At 37.3% G+C, this 23415-nt stretch overlaps 1 protein-coding gene across 3 annotated transcripts; it reads right to left on the reverse strand.

Moving 5' to 3' along the window:
• Positions 1-19719: 19719 nt before the first annotated feature.
• On the reverse strand, positions 19720-22563 carry LOC149153977 (uncharacterized). Of its 3 annotated transcripts, none has more exons than XM_089441629.1 (5): positions 22456-22563; positions 22100-22213; positions 21379-21560; positions 21071-21286; positions 19720-20598 (listed from the first exon to the last, which is right to left on the reverse strand). In XM_089441629.1, the coding sequence occupies exons 3-5, from the start codon at positions 21523-21525 to the stop codon at positions 19987-19989; spliced, it is 975 nt and encodes a 324-aa protein (XP_089297755.1). In that variant the 5' UTR covers positions 21526-21560; positions 22100-22213; positions 22456-22563; the 3' UTR covers positions 19720-19986. The 3 variants fall into 3 exon arrangements, with proteins under 3 accessions (XP_089297755.1, XP_089297757.1, XP_089297756.1); XM_089441631.1 differs by having other exon boundaries at positions 22474-22555; XM_089441630.1 differs by lacking the exon at positions 22456-22563 and adding an exon at positions 22374-22446.
• Between the last annotated feature and the right edge of the window lie 852 nt (positions 22564-23415).

The following is a 23415-nucleotide window of genomic DNA, read 5'->3' on the forward strand; positions in this document are numbered from 1 at the left end:
AATAAAATTGTTGCAACAACAACAACCATCTAATAATCTGGGCATTTACATCAAGTTTATTCATCAAGTATGTAGTTGCAGCATGGTCGGTATGTAAAAATGTTTGGTAACCAGTAATGTAATGCCTAAATTTATTCAATGAATGCATAATAGCTAGGAGCTCTTTTTCAGTCACTGTGTAGTTCAACTCGGCTTTCAACAGATTGTTACTGATGAAGTAAATGGCATAAGGTAGGTTGTCATCTATCTGGACTAAAGTTGCTCCTATAGCTTTATGAGAGGCATTAACATGGATATGAAAATGAAGAGCCCAATTTGGGCCTCAAAGAATAGGTGCAGTAGTCAACTTTTCCTTTAGGGTGTCCGAGGCTTCTTGACAGCTTCCTGACCATAAAAATTCAGAGTCTTTAGCCAATAACCCAAATAAAGGAGAATCTCACTTGCTGAAATCTTTTATAAATCTCCTATAGCATCCGGCTAAACCTAAAAAACTTCTGACATCCCTTTATTTCTGCAGAGTTGGGACCCTTTTGATGATGGCTATTTTATTTGGGTCTATCTGCAGTCCTTCCTAAGATATTGAGGGGCCTAGAATAGTCCCCGCAATCATCAAGATCTCACATTTTTTGGGACTAAGGGATAAGTTCATTTCAATGCATTTATTCAACTCCTTACCCAAGTTAGAGAGAGCGTCTTGGAAATGACACCCATAGGGTGTGAAGTCATCCATATAACTTTCTACTGCATGATGGACTAGCTTTGCAAAGATACTCAAGACTACCCTCTGGAAAGTAGCAGGGGCATTGCATAGACCAAAAGGAAGGACCCTATAAGTGAAAGTACCCCAAGGATAGGTGAAATTGGTTTTATCCTAGTCCTCTAGGCTAATCTAGATTTGATTGTACTCACTGAACCCATCTAAGAAAGAGAAAAACTTTTTCCCTGATAGGCCATCTAAAACTTGGTTAATGAAAGGTAGAGGAAAATGGTCCTTCTTTGTTGCTTTTCTTTAACTCTCTATAATCAATACAAATCCTCCACCTTCCATTTTTGTTTGGAACCAACACCAAATGAAACACCCACTCACTGTTCGAGATATGGTCAATGAATCCTGCATCCAACAACTTTTGCAACTCTTCTTTGACTATATCCTTGAGAGTTGGATTCATTGTCCTTTGGGGTTGTTGGACTCGTTTACAACCTTCTTTGATGTAAATGTGGTGAGTACAAACTGAGGGGTGAACTCCCTTCATTTCTTTGTAATTCCAAGCAAAGGCATCCAAATTCTCTCTTAGCATATTACATAACTCTTCTTCTTGGTGTACAAAGAGAGAGGGGTTGACTTTTAGTGTTCTTTTAGGGTCGAATTCTATTGTCTTGACACGAGTATGGTTTGAGTAAGCTAAGCATAGATCAATCTGATGGTTGTTCTTGGTTTCCTTCACTACTTCCTCCAGAGACATGGTGTTGGGAGTTGGATTTTGGAGGATGTGTTCAATCAAATCATCTTCATTAGGTTGTCCTCCTCCTATGGTAGTTTCTAGGGTATAGAGTTGGGAGGAGTAGACTTCATCTTCTTCCTCCTCTTATAGCCATAAAGGTAAGTCATGTTATAAATATGGCTGAGAAGGAGGGTATAGGACCAACTGCTTAGGTAGATGCCCATTTTTGATAGTCATGTTTCTAGCCCTGCAACTTATGTAGGCATCAGCAATGGCTAACCAAGGCCTCTCAAGTATGAGAGGATAAAAATTAAGGCTGGACAACTAAGAATTCTGCAGGGTACTCCCAGGAGTCAATGGAGACCATCACATCCTCAACAATCCCCTCAGGGGCTACTGTGGATCGATCTGCAAGTTGCAAGACTATCGTGGTCTTTCTTAATGAACCCTGGAGATTCAGCTTGAGCATGGTATCCTTATTCATTACATTAATGGTAGCCCCATGATCAATCAATGTATGGGTGACAATGCTTCCATTGATGTGTACATCTACTACAGGGATCCCAGGGTCTAAATAATTTGGGCAAATTACCTACCCCGGCATTAAGTCGAACAGTTGTTCAATGACATTAATGGTAGGGGTGTCTCTTTTTTGCATCCCTGGATGTTTGAAACACTTCTCTTTAATCAGTTTGTTGTAAATAGGTACATCCTTAATAGCTTGGAGAAGTGGGATTTTGACACATAGATTTTTCAATTCAACCAGAAGTTCATTCTCTTCTGGGGTATGCTAGACTAGATGAGTTAATCTTTCAGGAAAGGGTGGTGGATTCACTCTAGGCATACATTCCTCTATTTCCTCCTTACTCTCCCTAGGTGGAGATGGAGGTTGGTTATCCGGGAGCACTCTCCCATACCTAAGGTTGATTTCTTGAATTTCCACAGCATAAGCAGGGTAGGATGTCTCTCCACTGTAGACTTGTTGTGCCTATCTGTTGTTCGAGTTCAGGTTTGGTTGGGCAGGCATCTGTGGTTGTTTAGGTGGAGCAGGGTGTAAAAGTTGTGGTTGAGATGGAGGTGAAGGAAATAAAGATGGAGCATTATTGTATGGGAGCCTCCACCCCTGGCGTGGTGCATTCCACTGAGATTGTGGAGGAGTATATGGATGAAATGGTTGGTTGGTCGACTGGGAATGATACCGAGGTGTAAAATACCAAGGAGAAGGTGGGGGCCAAGAGAGAATGGATGTGTTTTGGTTAGGGTTTTAATATGCATAGAATGACCCTTGCATGCCCTACTAGTATGGTCGAGGCCCATGAGACCTCCTTTGATTTATGTAGCGGATCTTTTCGATCACCCCTTCAGTTCTATGATACACAACTTTTAGTCCAGGTAGAGAAGGGAATTTGTCTGTAGAGTGGTTTTCTTCACAGCCCGAGAATATTTCAATAAGTTTTAATGGACATTCATTCTTAGGGTACCTCCTTGTGCATCTAGGGCAGAAGATGGCTAATGCTCTCTCTTCTTCCTCCTTCTTCCTCTTGATTTGCATAGTGTTCATCTGCAGGGCAAGGGTTTACAGCATTTCACTCTTAAAATCCTCCAAGGGTAGCTGGTAGATGTCCCCTCCTGATATAAGGGTTAAGGTATCTATGAGATATTCCCTGATCCCCCTCAGTATGACTACCTTAAGTGACTCGGGATCGAGCATGCACCTAGCCCTTTTATAACTGAGCTGGAATCTTTCCTCATAATCGTCTAAGGACTCATCATGCCCCAAGGTCATTTTAAATATTTCCTCTTTGGTGTCTTTGGACCTGCAGTAGTCCCTATACTTGTTGTTGAAAGCTTGCTGCATCTATCCCCAAGTGGTGATACTATCCCCAGGTAAACCCATGAGCCAGCGTAGCGCTACATCCTTAAGAGTGGATGGGAATAATTTCAACTTATGATCATCAGTGGTGTAATCATAAGTTATGCATATGATAGAAAATTCAAACAAGAAATTATCTGGATCTTCTGAGGTCAGACCATGGAAGTGAGGAAGAGAAGAGGGGCTTATGTTTTTCACCTTGGCATCCCCATTGGTTTCTCTGATGGGAAAAGCACCCTCAATTCTTTCTCCATCTTCCCTTTCATTTTTAGTTTTAGTCGTTATGTTAGTTGGAATGGGTTCTTCTTCTTCCCCTATAGGCTCTTGAAAAATATCTGGTTGTTCGCCTATGGGTCCTTGTAGAAATTTCTCTATAGATTAGCTAGCTCTGATACCATTTAGAAATTATGACTGTAGATTAACCTGATAATGCAATATAACCAAAGTAAAATACTATAATCTACTTCTACTATCAATTTGTGGAAGCTTAAATATTGAGCAAGATCAAGCTAAACAAATATAACCAGAAGAAGAAGAATCAATGCACTTGAAACACATAAAATACTCAGGGGAAAGCCTCAGCTAAAAACCCCACTATCTGTATTATCATACAAGGTGGAAATACATGAGAAGTATACAAAGTCTTAGCTCTCACAGCTAGCCATCTCTCAGTAAAATCCTCACAGATGCTCACAGGAAAACTTGGCTTCTCACAAAAACTTTCCCCTCTGCCCTCCAAGCTCCTATTTCCTTGCCCAGTTTCTTCTGGGTGATCCTCCTGTTACCAAGTGGAACACTGATCTCACACATTTCTCTAACACACGCTCAAAATTGTGCAATCCTCAAGAAATGATTCCTTATGCATGAGTTTTCTTTATAGGAAAACACATGCATCTGATAGTACACTCTCCTTGACATTTAGTTCAACTAGATCTTTCTCAGACTAGACATGCATGAGTTACTGATGAGGGAATCTTCAGTTATCTGAAGTACACTGGTTGAGTTCATGCATGCAACAACTGATTGATAACTCACAGTTAGTTCCTCAAACAGTTTGGAACTAATTTAACTGGACTTAACTCAGTAAACTAAGTTAACTAATTACAACTCAAATATAACTCAATATTATCTCCTTAATTAAGGGATAATCTCCTTAATTTGAGGGATAAATGTTGCATGACTTTAAAAAGACTTATAACTTGAATTTCTCCAACTAATTAATCCATAATGAATTAATTAATTAATTTCAAGCAACTGGTGAGACTAAATTTGATTTTAATTCACAATTTTAATTCAAGGACAAATTAGGATTGGAATATTCTTGTTGCTACATTTCAGCACTCCCTCTCAACAAGAAAGGGATTATCTACCACCCTGATCCTATCTCTATGGAACTTGAATTTACACTTTCACAATGCCTTCGTTAAAATGTCAACATCTTGCTCCTCTGTCAAAATATATTGCAGCAACATGATCCTCCTTGCTACACAGTCTCTGAGATGATGATACTGGATGTTGATGTGCTTGGACCTATCATGAAATACTGGATTCTCAGAGAGTTTGATAAAACTCTGATTATCACAATAGATCACAATTGGATCCATCCTTTAATCAAACAAACCAACTAGGATTTTGCGCATCCATATGGCCTCACATGTTGCCTAACTTGCAGCCATGTATTTAGCCTCTGCTAAGCTAAGTGAAACTGACCTTTGTTTCCTACTGTACCAAGAAACTTTTGCTGACCCAAGGTTGAAAATCCATCATAATGTGCTCTTCCGATCTGATGGACTCCCTACCCAATCTGCATTAGTGAAGCCCTGTAGCTTCACTCCCTCTGTCCATTTGTACCATAATCCATACTGAGATGTGCCTCTGAGGTATCTCAATACATGTTTTGTCGCCTTCCAAAACATCTTGGTAGGATGAACCGTGGCTTGAATCAACTGGTTCATGGCATAGCACAAATTTGGTCATGTGTTCACTAAGTACATTAGTGAACCCACAAGCTGTCTGTACACAATAGCCTCCACTACTTCTCCTGAAGTAGCATCCTCCTTCCTCCAGTTACCAGCTAGAGGAGTCTGCATGGGCTTGCACTTCTCCATGTGGAATCTCCTGAGTATCTTGTTGGTATACTTGCCCTGAGACACAAACAACTCGCCATCCTTCTACCACACTTCCATGCCAAGGAAGTAATGCATGAGACCCATGTCTTTCATCTCAAATTCCCTTGCAAGGTCCTCCTTGCAAGACACGATCAACTAATCCTCACTAGTTAATATGAGATCATAAACATAAAGTACGATAATTAACAACTTACCTTTCACCATGATGATTTACAGGTTCGCATCCACTTCACTCTTTCTGAAGCCCAACTCGGTGATGTTAGGTCCCTATAATACTAGTCATTACCCCATTACTATTGTAGCTGTATCCCTTATTAATATTGTTGTGCCCCTATTTTCCCCATATTCTTATTACTATGCCCCATAGAATCCCTCTATTATTATTTTTGTGCCTTTATATTATTAATGTTAGGTCGGTTGGGTTATATTATGACTCCTTAGACTCCTATATACAGAAAGGAGGTTTTGTCATTTGAATCATCAAAAGAGTCATTCATTTGTGTAATGTAAAGGAGGTTTCCCCCTTGAAGAGGCTAAATTCTAAGGTGTTGATCTATCTTTTCTATCTTTTTGTGAGCTGGTTTCATAGCATTTGGTATCAGAGCTTTGGATTCTAGGGTTTCGCTACTCCAAATAGGCCATCATGGCATTTTCGCTATAACCTTTTTTCTGCGACGTTTCAGAAGCAAAAAAAAAAAAAAACCATTTGAGAAGAAATCGCACTGAACCTCGGGTCCGAATTTCAGAGCTTTTCGAGCTATATTTGCGGAGATATGATCTGAGGAAGTTGGTCTTTTTGCAGACTCCTGAATTACATTCCAAACAGGTGACCTGGGTAAAATCGTCATAACTTTCTCTCTGAGCATCGCATTGAAATTTCGTAAAAATATGCAGAAGGAGGACAGATTGTAGTTTCTTGTATATATTTTTCAGAGCCAGAGATCAAAACAGGGGCATGTGGCACGTCGTACAAGTTCGCTCTACTGAACTAGTCTATAATCATGTCACTGTGGTAGATTTGGCATAACTCTTCCTTGGTGAATCCAATTGGGATCAGACTAGTGGCATTGGAAAGAGGACATAAAGGGCTACTACAGGTCGCAATTTTAGAACTGGATGATCTGAAATTACAGAGATACATCAGAGGCAATATCGAGCTCCTACAAAGTGAAAAAAAGGTGTGTAGATTTTTTTAAATTTTTGCTTAAGCTTGGTTTGAAAAATTATTTTGAAGGAATTCAAAGGGCATAGTAGAGCATTATTATCAGTAACTGATGCCCCGAGGAAAGAAAATGCAAACACCTAGTAAGCAACCTGAAAGCTCTAGCATGACTCATGAAGAAGAGAACGAAATTCTACATGATATATCAAAATTACAAGACCAAGTGCAACAAATGTCACTCTCACAAAAGCTAACAGAAGCTAAGATAAATGGCGTGGAATCTAAGATAAAGGGTGTGGAAGCTAATATGAATGGCATGGAAGCTAAGATTGACGAATTGAAGATAGATTTGAAGACAGATTTGACAATTTTTCTACAAGAAATACTAACTAATGGTGAAAGGGTAGTAAAGGAAACTCATGATGTGAACAAGAGAAATGTTAATCATGATTTCATAGACTCTAATGTTGGATCAAAGACCCACCATATTCCAAAAATTGATATGAGGAAGTTTGATGGCAAGGATCCCGCAACATGGATATTACAGATGGAGCAATTTTTCGATCTCAATAATGTGCAAAACACACAAAAGGTATGTATTGCAACTTTATATTTGGAACCAAATCAGTTTGTATGGTATCAATGGCTTTGCTCTCGTAAACAAATTATCACTTGGGAAATTTTTACGGAAGAATTGATAGCACATTATGAGGATACGAAAAGCAACACTTTTTTTAGCCAATTGATAAGTCTCAAACAAAAGGGTTCAATAATGGAGCACATTGAGGAGTTCCAAAAATTGAACATAAGGGTAAAAAATATTCCAAAGGAGCATAGGATTGATGTGTTCATAGGGACTTTAAAGGATAATATCCAACATTATGTTCGCCTTTGGGAACCTGATTGATTAGAGAAGGCATTTAGGTTAGCAATAAAAATGGAAAGCAAAATTATGGCAACCAGGAAGCATACCACTCACAACTATAAAGATGGAAGTGTTGTTGCCCCTAGTCTTCCACAACCTATAAGGTTGACACCACAACAATTGGAAGAAAAAAGAGAAAAAGGACTTTGTTACAGTTGTGATATCAAATACACTAAAGGTCATAAGTGTGCTGAGAGGAAATTATTCTACATAGATTGTGAAGAGGAAGAAGAAAAGGAGCAAGAAAGGTCAAAAGAAGAGGATATACTCCAGGAACAAAGCCTAGATAAAGAAGAAATGAATCTGACCATATCTTGTAATGCATTGGCTGGAATTACCACTCCTCAAACCATCAAGATAGAAGGACAAATCAAGAAGAAAAAGGTAATAGTGTTGATTGATTTAGGAAGTACCCACAATTTTATTCATTGTAAGGTAGCAAAAGAATTGAATTGCTTCCTATATCCAGCGCTAGAGTGTCAAGTGATGGTTGCAAATGGAGGAACAATAAATTGCTCTGAAAAGTGCCATAATATCAAGCTATCCATGGGAGAATATGTATTGACTAGCCCAATGCTTTCCATTCCAATGGGAGGTGCTGATGTTGTACTAGGAGTCCAATGGCTACAATCCTTGGGTACAATAGCTTTTAATTTTCAAGAACTTTTCATGAAATTTTCTGCGGAAGGAAAGGAAGTTGAATTAAGGGGTATTGCAAGGAAACTGGGAAAGATAATCAGCTCTAATGGTATGAAAAAGCTTCTAAAAAAGGAACAAAGAGGTGTAATTGCACAATTATGTTTGCTAGATGTTTCCACATCGAAATCATCTATTTCTCCAGATCTCCAAAAAGTCTTGGACAATCATTCCAAGGTATTTGAGACTCCCAAAGGTCTCCCACCTATTCGTGATCATGATCATGCTATTCATCTGATTCCAGGAAGTGTTCCTCCAAACATCAGGCTGTACAGATATCCCTATGCCCAAAAGAGTGAAATTGAACATATGGTTGCAGAAATGCTAGAGGCTGGTATAATTCAACCTAGTCAAAGTTCTTTCTCTACTCCAGTGGCATTGGTGCACAAGAAGGATGGATCATGGCGCATGTGTCTAGATTATAGGGAGCTCAACAAGCTCACTATTAAAGATAAGTTTCCCATTCCTGTCATTGATGAATTACTGGATGAATTACATGGATCAATTTACTTCACCAAGTTGGATCTTCGTTCAGGATATCATCAAATCAGAATGAAGACTGAAGACATTCCACAAACAGCATTTAGAACTCATGAGGGTCATTATGAATTTTTGGTCATGCCTTTTGGCCTTACCAATGCACCTTCTACATTTCAAGGTTTGATGAATTCCATTTTCAAACCCTTCCTTAGAAAATTTGTGTTAGTATTTTTTGATGATATACTAATCTACAACAAGTCTTGGAAGGATCATGTTGAACATGTTGACAGGGTGCTACAACTATTGGAGGGGAAACAATTATATGCAAAAAGATCCAAATGTTTCTTTGGAGTACAAGAGGTGGAATATCTGGGTCATATTGTATCACATGAAGGAGTTAAGGTAGACCCTAGAAAAATTAAAGCCATTAAGGAATGGAAAATCCCCACATCCATAAAGCATCTGCGAGGATTTCTCGAGTTGAAGGGTATTATCGCAAGTTTGTTAAGAATTATGGGAGAATAGCAGCACCTCTAACAACATTATTGAAGAAAGATGCATTTTCATGGACTCTAGAAGCAACAAAGGCCTTTGAACATCTTAAAGAGGCAATGTGCCAAGCACCGGTCTTAGCTACACCGGACTTCACAAAAACCTTTATTGTGGAATGTGATGCTTCAGGAAATGGAATTGGTGCTATTTTAATGCAAGATGAAAGACCCATTGCTTTTGAAAGTTTTCCAATCAAGGGAAATTTTTTACACAAAGCTATTTATGAGAAGGAAATGTTGGCAATACTACATGCACTTAAGAAATGGTGACCCTACTAAATGGGAAGAAACTTCAAGGTAAAAACTGATAATGATAGCCTTAAATTTAGAACAAAGCTTATCCTCAGAAGAGCAACAAAAGTGGGTCACAAAGATGTTGGGTTATGACCTTGAAATCATCTACAAAAAAGGGAAGCAAAATGTGGTGGCAGATGCACTCTCAAGAAAGGATGAGGATGTGGAAGCATTGTTGTGCACCATTTCTATTATCCAACCAGATTGGATAAACAAAGCAAGGGAGGAATGGAAGAATGATGAAGAAGTGTGGGCACTTATTCGAAAGATACAACAAGATTCCAGTACATCTGATACATTTAGCTGGAAAAATGATTCATTATGGTACAAAGATCGCTTATACCTCTGTAAGAATTCCCAACTCAAACAAAAGATTCTTATGGAATTGCACACTTCTCCCTTAGGAGGGCACTCAGGATTTTTAAAAACTTACCACAGGGTTAAGAAGGAATTCTTTTGGGATGGCCTTAAATCGGATATTCAAAAGTTTGTGGAAGAATTTTTGGTTTACCAACAAAATAAAGTTGAAACAATTAAAACCCCGGGTCTATTACAACCTTTATCCATTCCAAGCCAATGTTGGGAGGAGGTTTCAATGGATTTTATCATAGGTTTACCCAAGTCTGAGGGAAAGAGTGTCATCATGGTGGTAGTTGACAAACTTACCAAGTATGCACACTTTTGTGCATTATCACATCCATTTAAAGCCAGTACAGTTTCTATTGCATTTATGGAAACAATTCAAAAGCTACATGGAAACCCAAAGATTATTGTAAGTGACAGAGATCCCATTTTTACTGGAAATTTTTGGACAAAATTATTTTCTTGTCTCAATACTCAATTAGCTCATAGCTCATCTTATCATCCTCAATCTAATGGGCAAACTGAGATAGTAAACAAATGTTTGGAAGGATATCTTCGTTGCTTTGTATCTGATAAACAGACACAATGGGTCAAATGGTTGCCTCTGGCTGAATGGTGGTATAACACTTCCATCCATACAGCAACAAAAATGACCCCATTTATGGCACTTTATGGATATCAGCCACCATCCATCACATCATATTTAAGAGAAAATTCTAAGGTTCAAGTTGTGGAACATCACATCAAGCATCAACAACAAGTCCTCCAACTCTTAAAGGATAACCTTGTGTTGGCGTAGAATAGAATGAAACAACAAGCATATCAACATCGCAACAAAAGAATTTTTGATGTAGGTGATTGGGTATTCCTACGGCTACAACCATATAAACAAATGTATCTCAAGCAAGCTAAGAAGGATACTAAATTATCACCAAAGTATTATGGTCTGTACAAGGTGTTGCAAAAGATTGGTACTATGGCATACAAATTGGAACTTCCTGCAGCTTCTTGAGTGCACCCAGTTTTCCATGTTTCATGTTTAAAGAAGGTCATAGGCGACAAGCTCCCAGTTCAAACAATATTGCCAGAACTTGATGAGGAAGGAAAAATTATATTGGAACCGGAAGCAGTCACAGAAACGAGAACTCGACAGTTACGAAATCGATCAATTTCAGAGTATCTCATCAAGTGGAAGAACTTATCCGCTGAAGATTACAGATGGGAGGATGAGAATTTTATACAGAAGCATCCAAAAATACTCAAGCATTGAGGACAACACTTTTTTGAAGGAGAGGGGAATGTTAGGTCCCTATAATACTAGTGATTACCCCATTACTATTGTAGTTGTATCCCTTATTAATATTGTTGTGCCCCTATTGTCCCCATATTGTTATTACTGTGCCCCATAGAATCCCTCTATTATTATTTTTTTGCCTTTATATTATTAATTTTAGGTCGGCTAGGTTATATTGTGACTCCTTAGACTCCTATATATAGAAAGGAGGTTTTGTCATTTGAATCATTCATTTGTGTAATGTAAAGGAGGTTGCCCTGTCAAAGAGGCTGAATTCTAAGGAGTTGATCTATCTTTTCTATCTTTTTGTGAGCTGGTTTCATAACAGGTGAAGTAGTTGTTTATCCTAGTGTAGCAAGCACGAGGTGCTTGCTTCAGCCTATACAACACTCCCTTGAGTTGGCAAACATGCGACCCACAATCAAAGGTCTCAAAACCTTCTGACTGCTCTATGTACACCTCTTCCTCAATCTTTCCATTGAGGAATGCAATCTTCACATCCATCTGATGGAACTTCCAACCCATTTGTGCGGATAGTGCCAATATCGATCTGATAGATGAGTACCTTGCGACAGGAGAAAAATTCTCATCATAGTCAATCCCCTTGACCTGTGAAAAGCCATGAGCAACAAATCTTTCCTTATATGCTTCTCCACACTACCATCAGTAGGATTTACCTTGTAAAGCCAACAGGGACTCACAATTGACTTGTTCTCTGGTCTCGGAACCACATCCCAAACATTGTTACAAACTATGGAGTCATACTCGTCCACCATAGCATCAACCAAAATCGGCCGTTGCATCTCTTCCTCAAAGGAAGATGGCTCGGTCTCAACACATTCCCTAACAAGGGCCATGTATCCAGTGCTCAGGTGACCTCCTCTATCTACATTGAGAAGATGGTGCTCCCACATTCTCTCTCACATACTCCAACAATCTATCAGCTTCTCTTGTGCATTTCCATCCATCTCTGTAAGACTCTTCTTGGGTGGATGTCTCCACTCCTGGAACCTTTGCATGTGATTGCTCCTCATCAGTCTGAGGCTCCTCCTCCTTAGGAACCAACAGTTCCTCCACAGCCTATAGTTGGAGCTCCCTCTCAAGGGAAACTTGCATAGCCTTCTGCTCATCAAACTTGAGATCTTTATGAACCACTGTCCTCCAACTGGTAGGTAAGTACACCCAATCGTTGTGAGGTCTATCAGTGTATGCCACAAGTATCCCCAACTCTGTTGTCGACTCAAGCTTCTTCTGTGCATCCTTTGTCACATGGCAATATATTGATGAGCCAAAGATCCTGAAGTGACCCACATCTAGTCTCTTACCGTAGAAAGCTTCCTCTGGTGTCTTCATCCCAAGTATGTGATGTGGGCTTCTATTTTGCAAATAGACCACTATGTTTCATGCCTCAGCCCACAAGTGAAGTCGTAGGAATTGGTCATGCAACATCGCCCGTGCTGCCCCTATAATAGTTCTGTTCTTCCTCTCGGCCAGCCCATTCTATCGTGGGTTATGAGGTGCCATCAACTCTCATTTAATTCCTTCCACTGCATAGAAGTCCTTAAACTCTTGAGAGACATATTCTCCACCATTTTCACTTCTCAAGGCCTTGTTCTTCTTCCCTGACTCTTTCTCGACCAAAGATTTGAACTCACAAAACTTTGTGAAGGTTTGGTCCTTCTTCTCCATGAAATAAATCCAGCATTTACGAGAAAAATCGTCAATGAAAATCACATAATACCTTTTCTTCGTTGTGGATTCCATCGAGAATGATCCACACAAATCAGTATGAACTCGATCTAGGATAGCCTCTGCTTGACCATCTCGATCATGAAAGGAAGACTTTGTGTACTTTCCCAAGGTAAAACCTTTGCATGTGTCAACTTGCTCAAGTTTACCTTTGGGAAGTCCTGTAGATATCTGTTGCATTATCTTCAAAGCCCCATGATGCAAATTTCCCAACTGCCTATGCCACAACTCACCAATATCTTGGCTTTGCACCAATTATGCTTTCATACTCAATGCTACACAATCATCTACCTCTAGTTTATAGATATTCTTCACCTGAATCTCGATCCTCTTGGTCTAACCCATGGCTATGTGTCTTAGGAATGCCTTTCCTTTATTGAAGACAACATCATAGCCTTTGTCCTCCAACATTGCGACCGATACCAATTTCTTCTTTAGTCCAGGCACATACATCATATCTTCCAAGGTGAGAGGAGCTCCATGCTCCCTCTGAAAAGCAACCGTGCCCACTCCTGAAACACTATACCTTCCATCATCACCCATCTCTATGTGCATCTTGAGGTCTTTCTCCTCCAAGGCACTAAATAAATTTTTATCAACGGTCATGTGGAATGAGGCTCCACTGTCAAGATACCAAACACAACCCATTATCGATGACACCATGCATGCGATGAGGGTAAAGTCCATTTCAAACTGAGAGGCTAATGCCTCACCTTCCGATCCTTTCGAGGATCCCTTCTTGGACTTCTTCGATGGGCAATTAGTCACATAATTTCCCATCTCATGACAATTAAAGCATCTCACTTTAGACTTGTCAACCTTCTTCCCTCCATGAAAAGAATTCGATTTGGAATGGGAAGCCTTCCTCTTCCCTTTCCTTGCCTTACTTGCTAAGGCCAGATTTTCTTCATCATCATTCTTGGATGAAGAACCATCTCATGTGCTCCTCCAAATCTCCTCTTGCATGAGATCTGACCACAATTGTTCCCAATCCGACAATTTCTTCCTTCCATTCACAGAGTCCTGGTAGCTATTCCAGCTCTTTGGAAGGCCAACGAGAGCGAGGCTCACCATATCATCATCGGTAGTAGTTATCCCCACACTACTAAGCTCATCTCTACAGGTGGTGAGCTTGCTTAGATATGTGGAAATAGTATCGCCCTTCTCCATCTTGATTCTTTGAAGCTTATCCTTGAGCGCCAATTTCCTTTGGTCGTTATTGTTCTGGTAGAGGTCCTTCAATACCTTCCACATTGAAAATGGAGTATCCTTCCCATGGAGACTTGAGACAACATGGTCTCAAACTCCCTCAGGGATGATCCATCTCACCTTCACCACACACTTCTTCCACTCAGCCAACTTGTGCATTAGTTGAAGTTGGATTTTGGATTTCTTGATCAATGAATTCCTTCAAGTCATTGTCTTCTAACGTAGCCTCCATGCGATCTTTCCATGCTATGTAATTCGAGCTACCTTCCAAGGCATACTTGGGTCTCAAGCCATTGAACACCATTGGCCAACCTTGAAGTATGATAAGAATTCGATTTTGCACCTGCAACCCTGAACTTCAAACTTCAAATTCTCATCTCCCTATACTGGTCACAGCTCTGATACATGCTCTGATAAACTTGGATCTAATACCATGTAGAAATTTCTCTATAGATCAGCGACCTCTGATACCATGTAGAAATTTTGACTGTAGATTAACCCAATAATGCAACATAACCAAAGCAAAATACTATAATCTACTTCTACTATCAATTTGCGGAAGCTTAAAGATTGAGCAAGATTGAGTTGAACACATATAACCAGAAGAAGAAGAATTAATGCACATGAAACACAGAAAATACTCAAGGGAAAGCCTCAGCTAAAAACCCCACTATCTGTATTATCATACAAGGTGGAAATACATCAGAATTATACAAAGCCTTAGCTATCACAGCTAGCCAGTTCTTAGTACAATCCTCACAGATGCTCACAGGCAAACTTGGCTTCTCACAAAAACCTTCTCCTCTGCCCTCCAAGCTCCTATTTCCTTGTGCAGTTTCTTCTAGGTGATCCTCTTGTTACCAAGTGGAACATTGATCTCACACACTTCTCTAAGACACTGTCATAAATGCGCAATCCTCAAGGAATGATTCCTTATGCATGCATGAGTTTTCTTTATAGGAAACACATGAAACTGATAGTACACTATCCTTGACATTTAGTTCAACTGGGTCTTTCTCAAAATAGACATGCATGAGGTACTGATGAGCGAATCTTCAGCTATTTGAAGTACACTGGTTGAGTGCATGCATGCATCAACTGACTGATAACTCACAATTAGTTTCTCAAACAGTTTGGAACTAATTTAACTAGACTTAACTCAGTAAACTGAGTTAACTAATTACGACTCAAATATAACTCATTATTATCTCCTTAATTAAGGGATATTTTGCTTAATTTAAGGGATAACTGTTGCATGACTTCAGAAAGACTTCTAACTTGAATCTCTCCAACTAATTAATCCATAATGAATTAATTGATTATTTTCAAGCAGCTAGTGAGACTAAATTCGATTTTAATTCACAATTTTAGTTCAAGGACAAATTAAAATTGGAATATTCTTGTTGCCACATTTCAAAAGTCCTCTAATTCACAGCCACCGAAGAAGAGGGAAGGTTGGTTGTTTGAAGTGGTGGGGGTATTTGGTAGAAATTTTCCTAAGTTATCCCTATTCCTACGAAGCATGAAAGAAGTGTTTTGTTTTATTTTTCAAGCTTTAAGACTAATTGCAGAATTGAGAAGACAATCTGAATTGAAACTAGCTTCTAAATGAAATCACTTGCAGAATGAAAAGGAAAGAAAACCAACTTACAACTACTTTGCAAAAATGAAACTAATAGCAGAATGAAAGAGATAGGAAATGGAAGAAAGAAAGCAGAAATCACATCTACTCAGATACCTCCCTGACAACTGCGCCAAAAAGTGATGAGCACTAATATTGCAGCAAGAATGCTGCAACTCTTGGGGCTACCAACTTTACTTCATCAACCTGGGGTTCGTACAAAATTGGAAGTGACAGTGTTGTATCCACAAATAGATGTAATGAGTCCACTCTTTTTCATTGCTCGGCTGAGGCGACGAACCACTAGGGTTTCTCAAACTAGCCTTCTATTGATTTAGAAGAAGTTTGATTACGAATTTAGAAAGGGGAATTTTACACTAATTGAGAGAATTGAAATGCTACCTACTGCAGTAATGAAAGACTGAAATAGATGCCTAAAACACACAACTCATCTACCCATTTGTTAATATACCTTGCTTCAAAAGAATTCTAATTTAACACATGTGAATTCTTAACTAACCTAAGCATGAAATATAATCTAAATAAGCACTTAACTATTGTGGACATAAATAAGCATAACAACCTTTTTATTTTTTAGAAACATAAATGCTAATCCTTCTTGGTTGCATGGCAGGTGGGATAGGTGTGGAGAGAGATGAGTGTAATGAGTCAAATGGCTTGGGAGGCAAGGAGGGGTCTTATCCTAGATTTTGGATGCATTTTTCACAAATTGGACTCAAAACATGCCACTACAGGTTTTCCTACAGGATGTCCTATTTCACCTACAAGATCCCCTGTTTTCCTACAGGAATAGGATAAAAGCATAAAGAGTGATTTAGACAGAAATATGGAGCTTAGGAAAGGTGAGTGATGGAAGGAATAAGGCAAAGAAGTGGTTGGAACTCACTTAGAACTCAAACCAAAGCTCTATGATGGTTGGGTTTTCTCAATAGGGATGGCAAGTTGTCCTTGTGAAATGATAGCTCAGATTGAGAACTTAGTGGCCGTTGGCGATCATGGGTGGGCATGGTTTGGCTAAGGCTGATGATATGAGGTATTCCTGCAATATTGAAACTCCTGCAACATACACATCATTGTTGGCATTTATCCATAAATCATTTCAAAACAAGAAGGGTTTACAACAATATAAGGAAACAGAATTTGCATCATTTATTTGCCAAGTTCATGCATGGAAATGCTTGAAACCTATTATGAAAGCAACATGAAATCTAATACAAAACCTAAGATATCAGGAATGACAACTGCAACCTATCTTCTAAAACTGAAAGATGCTGACCTAATTAGCAGAAAAACCCTAAGTTTCATAAGAAACCAGAATTCTATCTTTTTGGGTTGAATGGGGTTTTTTCCTCAAACCATGGTCCTTGAAGGGAGGAATGAGGTAAGATCCACCTATTATCAGCCTTTTTCGATATTTCCTTATCTCCCTAATGCTATTGTTAAAGCTAGACCCACAAGGAAGCAAACTAATCAAATTCACCAATACTTGCAATGTAACAATGCCAAAATCAAATTAACAAGTAATCTATGAAATAACCTAAGCATAAAAGTACAGTAAGAGGAACCTCTATTGCTAGGGTTGGGCCCTGACTCAAGAGATTCATCCCTCTAAGTCAACTCAGTGCTAGATCAAGGTAATGTTCATTTTCATTAACATATAAAAAGAAATACATAACAGTGTTTGGTCACAATCCTTCAACTCGAAAACTGCTTAGCTAATTTGCATAAAAAATCTGAATCCTAATAAGGTTCTACACCTCTTTATTTATACAACTGAAGTTGCCAACAACTTCCTTAAATCTAGGGAGGCTTGGCTCCCAATCTTAAGATCAACTGGTTCTTAACTATCACTGGCTTGGCTGCCAATGATCCTCATGACTCGGCTCCCTGCAATTCCGAGCTGGTGTGATTTGATTGAGGGATCTTCGAGTGAGTGAGGATTTGATGTGGGAGATTCATCTCCTATAATCTCTCCTTCTTGTCTCATTCGAGTTCCTGCACCCCAATTAGCCATAATTTGCTCCCAAAAACGTGTAACCAATGCACATTAGACCACTAGACATAACATCTTACTTTTACTCATCTCATTAAACAAAATATAATTAAAACATGTAAATAATTATGGAAAGAGTTGATTTTAGTAAGCTTGGAGGTGTATTAAGGTCCATATATTTTACCCAATGATGAGCCTCATCATCAACCTTATGTTGCATGCAACTATCCCCACGACCTTCATGCTCCGCATCTCCTTTACGCCAAAGACTTCAAATAATTAACCTCTGAAGTCTCAAATTCATTCTATTTGATAGAGCAAATTAGCCATTCTCTCATTCAACAGAGTATCTCACCCGCTTTGATACCATTGTAGATTCATTCTATTTGATAGAGCAAATTAACCATGCTCTTATTCAACAGAGCATCTCACCCGTTTTGATACCACTATAGAACATATGAGACTGTAAACCAAATCAAATGTATATTAATTAATCTCGAAGAATTATGTACATGTTATACATATAAATACATATAGGAAACAATTGAATTAGTTTTCTGGAGTTCTTGGACTCCAATAACTACCCAAACTGACCCAAGCTTAATCTTGAAGATTAGCTATCTAACAATTACTCTATGCTCCTCAAACTTCAGAATTTTCAATTACTCTATACTCCTCACACTTTATAACGTTTTAGCTCAAATTTTATTATATTATGTTAATATAAAATAATAAAATAACTAACTTTGATTTTGAATATTTTTTTAAAATAATTTTTATACTTATTATACCTGCCGCTGACACAATATAACACATTCAGCGTTTCATTGACTTGTTATTAGTTTTTCTTCGACTAAAAAAATTTAAAGTCTATCCAAAGTTTAACATTATGAAATTAAATTTTTTAATTTTAAATAAAAAACCTTTCTATTTATCTCAAATATGATTGGTTGAATTGCCTCTCCTTTTATTGTGTAATGATGATGATAATTGACTTTTGTGTATTCTATTATTAATTACTATGTACTATATCACTAACTACTACATACAATAAATATAAATAATTTGAAAAATAACATTATATATTAATTACTATGTACTATATCACTAATTACTATGTACAAATAATATAAATAATTTGAAAAATAACATTATATATTAATTACCATGCACCATAAACACAAATGGTTTATAATTAAATTCAAAAATACCATTTTCTCATTGGTGTAAAGTATTGAATAGACAATTTTTATGGGTTTTATTTTTTAATTTAAAAATTATAAATTTGAAAAAAAAAATGTAAAAATAACATATATACAATTTGTACAACTCTCATTATATCAATCTATACTCTAATAACATGACATGTGTACTATAATATGAGCACTAAATAAAAAAATTGTTATCATTCAATATTAAATAAATAATTATCAACTTGTTATCATTCTCTTCAATGTCAATTATATATAACTTTTATCTAGCAAAAAAAATTTAATTATATAAAAAATAATAAAAAAAAGTTAAACAAATATTCATATAACTTATTTTACAATTTTATTATTATTTGGAATACATACAACACATCATGACATTAAAATATTGGACCTTGTTAGAAAACAATTTAACATGAATGTGTATTTTCATATACATTTATATCCCGAAAAAACCCTCATACAAAAGTACAAACATAATTTTAGATTAAAAACCACTCCTATGAGATGTTAAACATGAATTTAAACTAATATTATTTTTAATTGATGTAGTGAAAAACACATTAATCATATTTGCAATATAAATATATATATCCCCTTCACTCAACTAATCATCCTTCAAAATATGATAAATCCACATTCAACCCAAAAGGCATGAACTTATTAAACTATTTTGCTTTTCAATCAATTCATTAAATATAATGGAAAGATGTGTATTGGAGGGTTTCTTAAAGCTATTAGATGGGAAGTTCTAAAAACATTCACAGGAGGTAGCAAGAAATTTTTTATAACAATCCACAACCCAACATACAATACAGACAGCCATCAATTAAGATGCATTCCTCCTTGAACAAAAAGTCGATAAATGGTATAGTTAACAAATCTCTTTGCATTGTAACTGGAGTAGGCCCTTTCCACATATCGAGAAGAGTTCAATGTCATCGTAATGAGACCTGGTTGACAATTTTCCGGATCACATTGACCCCTCATCCTGATTTCTTTTTGGTTGATTCAATTTCCTAATTTCTCTGTTACCATGTTTGTTTGGTAACGGGAAATTCTCTTTGGAATGTACAGGTCGAATTTTTTTCTTGGTTCTCTTCTGCAACAATTTCTCAGTAACACAATCATTTAGTTGAAAGCGCATGCTCGATGATTGTTGGTTACTATGAAGCTCACAAAGCTCAGAAGCGTATTTGATGGAGTTCTTCTGGCTACATATGTCAGACTTTTGAACTGCTTTGGATATTCTTGGCATATATTCGGTCTCAGTATTGTGTTTTTCATTCCCTTCATTCCCATTTGGGTGAGCTGCCTTCTCTCTGTTTGCAGATTGGTTGCTCATTTTTGCAGCACTAACAGAGGCATTGTGATGAGCCAAACTATCCAGATGGGTATCTACTCCTATTAGGATCCTTCCTGAATTTGAAGATAAGAGTTCTCCTGTGTGTCTCCTGCTGGCACCCAGCCATCCAGTCTGTCTATGTCTCACTAGCTCAATTTCATTTCTGAGTTGAGCAGCCTGTAATTGCAACTCTGAGATCTTGATCTCAGACAAAAGTGCCTTTCCTTTCCAATCATGCACCTTTTTTCCATAGACAAGAACAACAAAATGTCATTAGTATCAAAGTGATTTTGGGTTACAATTGCACAAGAAATGGGGTTAAGAGAATGTTATTGAGACACTAATCAATTGGTTCTCAAAGGTTTCACATGAGCTATGACATCAGACAGTTTAAAATACAGTCATAGTAACTAGATGATCAATATCCAAAGAAACAAAAAAATGAATACCCAAAGAAAGAAAGAAATTATTAAAGAAGAGAAATCAGGAATATGCTTCACAATTTGGTTTTTGGGTTTTAGGTTTTATTAAAGAAGAGAAATCCGGAATATCCTCCACAGTTTGGTTTTTGGTTTTTAACTCTAGGTTTTAAGTCCATAAGTCCATGCCAAGACCAGGACCCATCATCTGGACATAAAACTATTTTTCTACCACTGAAAGAAAAATCTTGAGATAAAACAATTTTGAGTAAAAGAATTTGAAGAAGATATACCAGCATTTGCAAAGTTTCAACTTTCTCATCAGCATGAAGAGCGAGGTCTTTCCAAAACTCTCTTGATTTTCGCAGAACTACCATTTCTTCAATAACATGTTGTAATGTCTCTTGTACTTGAGACCACTGTTCTGTCTCTGCTTGGACTTGCTCAGTAATCATCCTCATGGTAGCCTTACAACGTTCTGAGCAGAGCTTGTTCTCCTGAGATGCTCCCTGTTAACATTATCCAACCAGGAAAACCAGTCAACACAAATTTGGAATTTACAAATTAACCAAAAAAGAAGAAGAAATATGATGAAAAATACCATCTTTCTGATACAATCAACTATGCCCTGTTCTGCTCTTCCAGCTCCGTCTGTTCTTCTAAAACTGCAATTTCCAGTGCTGCTGAGCACCGATCTATATTCCTTCAGTATCTTGGCTGGAACTTCTTTGCTCTCGTTCACACCCATTGAAAGAGAATCAATCTCTTCCTCACCAGAGCCACCTGTTCACCAGGAAGCAATAGTTTCAGTTTCTCTGGTTGATATTGAATGAATATAGTCAAATACTATGACATATATAAGGTACAATTAAGATTAGACACTAAGGCATACTGATAAGTTTCAACATTTTAGATCAGAGCCAAATGGGTCATGGTAGCTCTCATTGCTTATGTAGGGAGGACCAAATCTGTATCATTGATAATGTATGATCCACACACTGGCATAGCAAACATATTAGAAAGGAAAACCACTGGCATAGGTAAATCTGAGAAATTCTTTGTATGAGTGAATTCCATCCAATAGAATCAAGAACATCAAGAACCAAGATTTTTCTGGATTCTTAAAGCCCTAGTACATACAGTAGGGGACACATGCATTTTGGCAAAAACATAATGCCAAGGCATAACCTGATGCCAAACAACAATATTGAGCTAGTTATTCAGACCCTTTTGTGGCAGACTAACATGTGATTACAGAAGAAACAAACTTGGAACATCATGCATGCCTTTTCCTATTCCACTTACAGCAACAAGTTGATTACCTTGATCAGCCAGAGAAGATTTTGTTCTTGATTAATGTCCTCTGCAAGCCGTTGAACATCATTAAGACTTCCTTTCCAACAACCCCAAACAGAATTATCTTCCTTATCATGCTCCTGTAAATCATAAGCCATATTATCAGCATAACCAGTAGTAGTAACTGTAACTGTGACAACGCATAAATAGCTAAGCTTTGCAAATGGGTTACATAAAACATTCAGGAAGAGGGAGCAAAATTGCAGAATGTATAACTGGCCTCAAATTTTATTACATTACATGCAAAACTAGGTAAATAACAGAACCAGCAGCTACTGAACCAGAAACCCAAAAAACATCATATCGTTTTTACTTGTCTTACCCATGGCTATTGACTTACTGTCGTTCTTATTCCAGTGGATTGAGGGGCCGTTTCAAGCACAATGAACAGAAATATGCATCCAATTCATGTACAAAACAACAATAAGGGAAGACAAAATCTGTGCTACAAATTTAGGATGGGTTGTCTTTATATGTGTGTTGTATGTGTCTCGAGTATTCGGCTGAGTTGGCACTTTTCGAATATCCATCGACTCTCACCAATGACGTCAGATCCCTTGTGTCTCATGTTGTCTCGTGTTGTCTCGTGTTATTGGTTAGTATAGGTATCTAGATTAATATTTTTAGTTTCTAAGTTTAAATTTTAGAGTTGTTTTTAGTGAGTTTTTTTGAAATTTTTTTTGGGTGGTCTTTAGAGATATATTGAAATCACAAGTTTGATCGGTAACCTTTATAAAATCAAAATAATTTCGAATTTTTTCAATAAAAAACCAATTTAAATAACACAAATCAAAATTTCACATCAAGTTTTTTTCCATAAATTCCGACAGCAAAATTTTTTAAAAATCACACTAAAAACAAATTAATATTTTTTTTGAATTTTATCTCCAATTAAATATTTAAACCCTTATCATCTCGTGGTTGGTGAGAAAAAACATTTATTTTTCACAGCAAAGTTCCGAAGCTCAAACATTACGGAATCTTTGGGGTCAACCATATTAAAGATAAACAATTAAATTCAAAATCTTCTAACAAATCAAATCCAAAAAATTATAATAATAACCATTTTAATTTTAATTTTATATGTACCATGTTTAACGAGCTTTTTAATATTTACATATTATGTCCATCTTGACCGTTGTCTATGGAGTTTTCTTTTACTGTATATTTATGAGTATGCTTACCACACAAGTTCGTATTGTAAATTCAAAATAATTAGTTTTATTTATCTTTTTATATAAGATTGGGAAAAAAAATAATGATACTAATGCGACTTATTGAT

This window comes from Pinus tabuliformis, chromosome 9 (assembly GCF_031772625.1).
Source record: "Pinus tabuliformis cultivar Carrire ecotype Pingquan chromosome 9, CPIR1, whole genome shotgun sequence".
Taxonomy (NCBI): domain Eukaryota; kingdom Viridiplantae; phylum Streptophyta; class Pinopsida; order Pinales; family Pinaceae; genus Pinus; species Pinus tabuliformis.